Source organism: Octopus bimaculoides, chromosome 21 (assembly GCF_046866305.1).
Source record: "Octopus bimaculoides isolate indiv1 chromosome 21, ASM4686630v1, whole genome shotgun sequence".
NCBI classification, from domain to species: Eukaryota; Metazoa; Mollusca; class Cephalopoda; order Octopoda; family Octopodidae; genus Octopus; species Octopus bimaculoides.
The window spans coordinates 35,419,522-35,423,462 of NC_142948.1; the positions used below are offsets into that span (position 1 = coordinate 35,419,522).

Below are 3,941 nucleotides of genomic sequence, written 5' to 3' on the forward strand. Positions count from 1 at the left end.
CGGGGGGTTGTAATCGAATTGTCTTCGCGGTAATAAATCAAAGGAACCAGTTCTAGAGGTTTCGTCCCCGTTCGTCTCACTTGGACGAAAATTCTTTATCGGCGAACACATCACGATAATAATTATAATAATTAATTCGTTAATCAATTAATTATACAGAGATATAAGTAGCCTGATAAACCTGGCTATAAAATGCATGAAAATATGTGTGGGAGAGAGAAAGTGTATATGGTGTTCCAGCGTGGCCAAAGTTTAATGACTGATACAAGTAACAGATTATATATGTGGCCAAGGTGCGAGTGAGTAAGGTGTCATCCGAATTGAAACTTTAAACACATGAACACACTATACGATCATGTAATCAGTATGCGTGCGCGCAACGACCGAAAGTTATAGCGGACTAGTACCGAAAGATCGCCAATATACTATATATATTCATCTGTCTAACTCGCTTATCCCTACAGTTACTTATGTTTAATGCACGGGATAGCTTCACCAAGACTTTGTTTATGGAATTCCGGTGTTGTTTCATAAAAAGTAACCGGTGTAATATAAGAAAAGTAAACGACCACCGAATGATATTTTCGTTTTCCTTTCTAGTATAGGCACAAGGCCTGAAATTTTGGTGGAGGAGGCTAGTCGATGAAATTGACCCTACAGAGTTCAACTGGTACTTATTTTATCGGTCCCAAGAAGGATGAAAGGCCGAATCGACCTTGGCAGAATTTGAACTCAAAACATAAAGACGGAACAAAAAAAAAAAAATTAAAAAGCATGTCACTTAGTATTTCTTGCTCTACATTCTAATGAGTCTGCCAGCTCGGTGCCTTCGATTCTACAAATATAATAGAATAAGAACTCTATTGAAGTAAAAATGATCGAATTCGAAAAACAAAATATTAATTTATGGTTTATTGTGTTTATATTTTGAATCATACACACACACACACACACACACACACACGGGGCACACCAAAATGTTTTAAGTGCTTAGGGCCTGTATGTGTCGTAATCCGGCCCTGGTTCTATCGTATCACTGTATCACCTGTCCTCAAGCATAAACCTAAGAGATATGCATCGACAACAAAATCTATCGATAAAAGGATTCGAGCAAGTCATTTAAGAGTTATTTCCCTTGCATTGCTAAGTATCATGAACAGTGGCTCCCCTCTCTCTCTCTCTCTCTTTCTCTTTCTCTCTCTCTCTCTCTCTCTATCCGTTTCGATCTTTAAACTTCCAATTAATTGTTCGATTAACTGAAATCCCTACTCATTGAATTAGCCAGCGAAGTGGTTGAGTATTCTTCAGATACCTGCATTCTCAGCGTAATTTCCACGTAGAATCCAGCCTTGCCATACACTGTGGCTCTAACAAGGCTAGACCTTACAAATTAACTTCCCTTGCGTGCAAATGGTGTACTTTCAAAGAAAGACCTCATCCAAACAAGATTTCTTAATAGTTTTCTGTTTGTAAAGACCTAAAGAGTTACCCTCCAAGGAACAAGTCCGGGCAAAGTAGTTTATGGAAGACCAATGGTCACCCATGCGTACCAGCCGCCCCTCTCCACGCCACCGATGTTATCCAAGAGAAAGGCAAAGGCCGATACAGCTTGGCACCAGTGATGTCGCAACTCAATTCTACAGCTGAGTGAACTGTAGCAACGTGAAAATAAAGTGTCTTGTTCAAGACATTTTATTCCCGGTCTGGGAATCGAACTCACGACCTCACGATTGTAAGCCATGCACCCTTTGATTTTATTCAATATATTCCCTCTCAGATTCACTCGTTTATTGCAGCGGCTCTTCAGTATTTCTAAGCCCTGTAAAAAAACTCGGAAGGTCGGGTCTCCAACCAGCCCTTTCGCAACACCCTGAATGTCAGGAAATTTTCAGCACTCCCTCTGTGTGTGTGTGTGGTGAGGGTGCATGGCTTGGTGGTTAGAGTGTTGCACTCACGTTCGCGAGATCGTGGTTTCAATTCCGAGACCGGGTGGTGCGTTGTCTTCTTGAGCGAGACACTTCATCTCATGTTACTCTGTGGTCACTTTGACACCTGACGCGTGGTACACCGTCCAATTGTCCAGGCAACGTCGATTTGATGGAGAGAGTGATCTAATATACAGCACATACCTTTGGTCGCTACACACGGATCATTTGTGCAGGTCGTTCGGCAAAATAAATTTAATTTGTTTTACTTGTGACGCATTTTTGCACATCAGCTGATAGATTTTAGGATACCTGTATAAAATTCAGGCGAACGATTCGAATTCGCTTCGAGGTGAATCAAGTATACAGTACTGATGAGCAGAAATAACTGCGAACTATTCATATCTGCTGTTGTTCACTTCTAGGGCGATTAGTTTTGCCTGGATTTGAGTTATAATAGTTTTTTTTTTCATAACACTCCATGTCTTTAAAGAGACCTTCCCTGGAAAAATTACCGTAGCGTAAGAACGTTTAGCAACGCGCGGTACATTAAGTACATAACATTGATATAGACAAACAGGTATGCACACACACACATTTATATATATATATACATATATATATATATATGGGAGAATATACAAAAAATAACAACAGACGAGGACAGGTGGTGTAAATAACAAAAGTATATATTAGTATGACGCTCGGGAATACGGAAAGTCTTTGACGTTTCGAGCTACGCTCTTCAACAGAAAGAATACGGAGACAAGGAGAAAAACACGGAGAAAAAAAATTGAATAGTGTTCAGTCAACGGTCAATCATATATATATATATATATATATATATATATATATATATATATATATATATACACCATGGCTCGTACTAAGCAGACCGACCGATCGTAAATCTACCGGAGGAAAAGCTCCCAGGAAGCAACTGGCAACCAAGGCTGCCCGAAAGAGCGCCCCAGCTACCGGTGATGTGAAGAAGCCTCATAGATACAGGCCTGGAACTGTTGCTCTTCGTGAGATCCGTAGATACCAGAAGTCTACCGAATTATTGATCCGTAAACTTCCGTTCCAGCGTTTGGTCCGTGAAATTGCTCAGGATTTCAAGACCGATCTTCGTTTCCAGAGTTCAGCTGTAATGGCCCTCCAAGAAGCTAGCGAAGCTTACCTCGTTGGTCTCTTTGAAGATACCAACTTGTGCGCGATCCACGCCAAGAGTGACCATCACGCCGAAGGACATCCAGCTGGCCAGGCGTGTCCGTGGCGAACGAGCTTAACTTCCTTTTTGAAGAAGAAGAAAAAACAAACGGCCCTTTTAAGGGCCACTTCCATTCTCATGAAAGTGATTCCGTCTTCTTCATATTTGTATTTTTTGTTTTTGTAAACTAATAATTTACGAGATTGTCGGTTGGTCGTTTCCAATTAATTACTGCTGTTTATATTGAATTTTTGGCGCTAAGATCTGACAATCCAACGAACGAATAGAGAAAACTGGATTTGCAGAGAAATAATTATTCAACGTTTTTTATCGAATTCATTTTTTATTATAGAAACTTTTAATCAATTCCTAAACACTTCTTCTGGCAACCTTCATCTAAAAAAGTTGGCGACTTCTGAACTCTTCCCGCCTTATTTTTATGTCCGTTATTTTTGTTTCGTTTCTCTCGTTTCTAATTTAATATTTGGATCTTTATGATTTGACGGGCAACACTTGTTTTCTTGCAGCACTAACTGTATTCAACTGAATAGACGTCAGTGATTAGTTGAAATTATCGAAATAAGACAATTTTTAACGTGAAATAACTTCGAATACAAAAATTGTTATCTGTTCTATACCACAAAATATACAAGAACACGAAGTGTGAAAGTGTTTCGGTACCAAAAACACTACATAAAAAAATGTTGCCCGTCAAATCATAAAGATCCAAATATTTTCCTTTTGATAATGAAAACAATTGCACTCCTTGTCTTTTTTTTAATCGACGTTTCGAAATCTAAGGAATG

The 3,941-nt window shown here is 39.4% G+C and overlaps 1 protein-coding gene and 1 pseudogene across 2 annotated transcripts in view; one reads left to right on the forward strand and one right to left on the reverse strand.

Annotated features, from left to right (window-relative positions):
- The window catches only part of LOC106868628 (decapping and exoribonuclease protein), a 15,685-nt gene extending 14,583 nt beyond the window's left edge, over positions 1-1,102 (reverse strand). The window contains exon 1 of one of the 2 annotated variants that reach the window (XM_089339095.1): positions 1-1,102. This exon is cut by the window's left edge and continues 284 nt beyond it. In XM_089339095.1, coding sequence (XP_089195221.1) covers positions 1-111 — 111 coding nt within the window. In that variant the 5' untranslated portion in view covers positions 112-1,102. The other variant, XM_089339096.1, reaches the window with a different exon arrangement.
- Positions 1,103-2,805: 1,703 nt separating this feature from the next.
- On the forward strand, positions 2,806-3,214 carry LOC106868629 (histone H3-like; annotated as a pseudogene).
- The last annotated feature ends 727 nt before the right edge of the window (positions 3,215-3,941 follow it).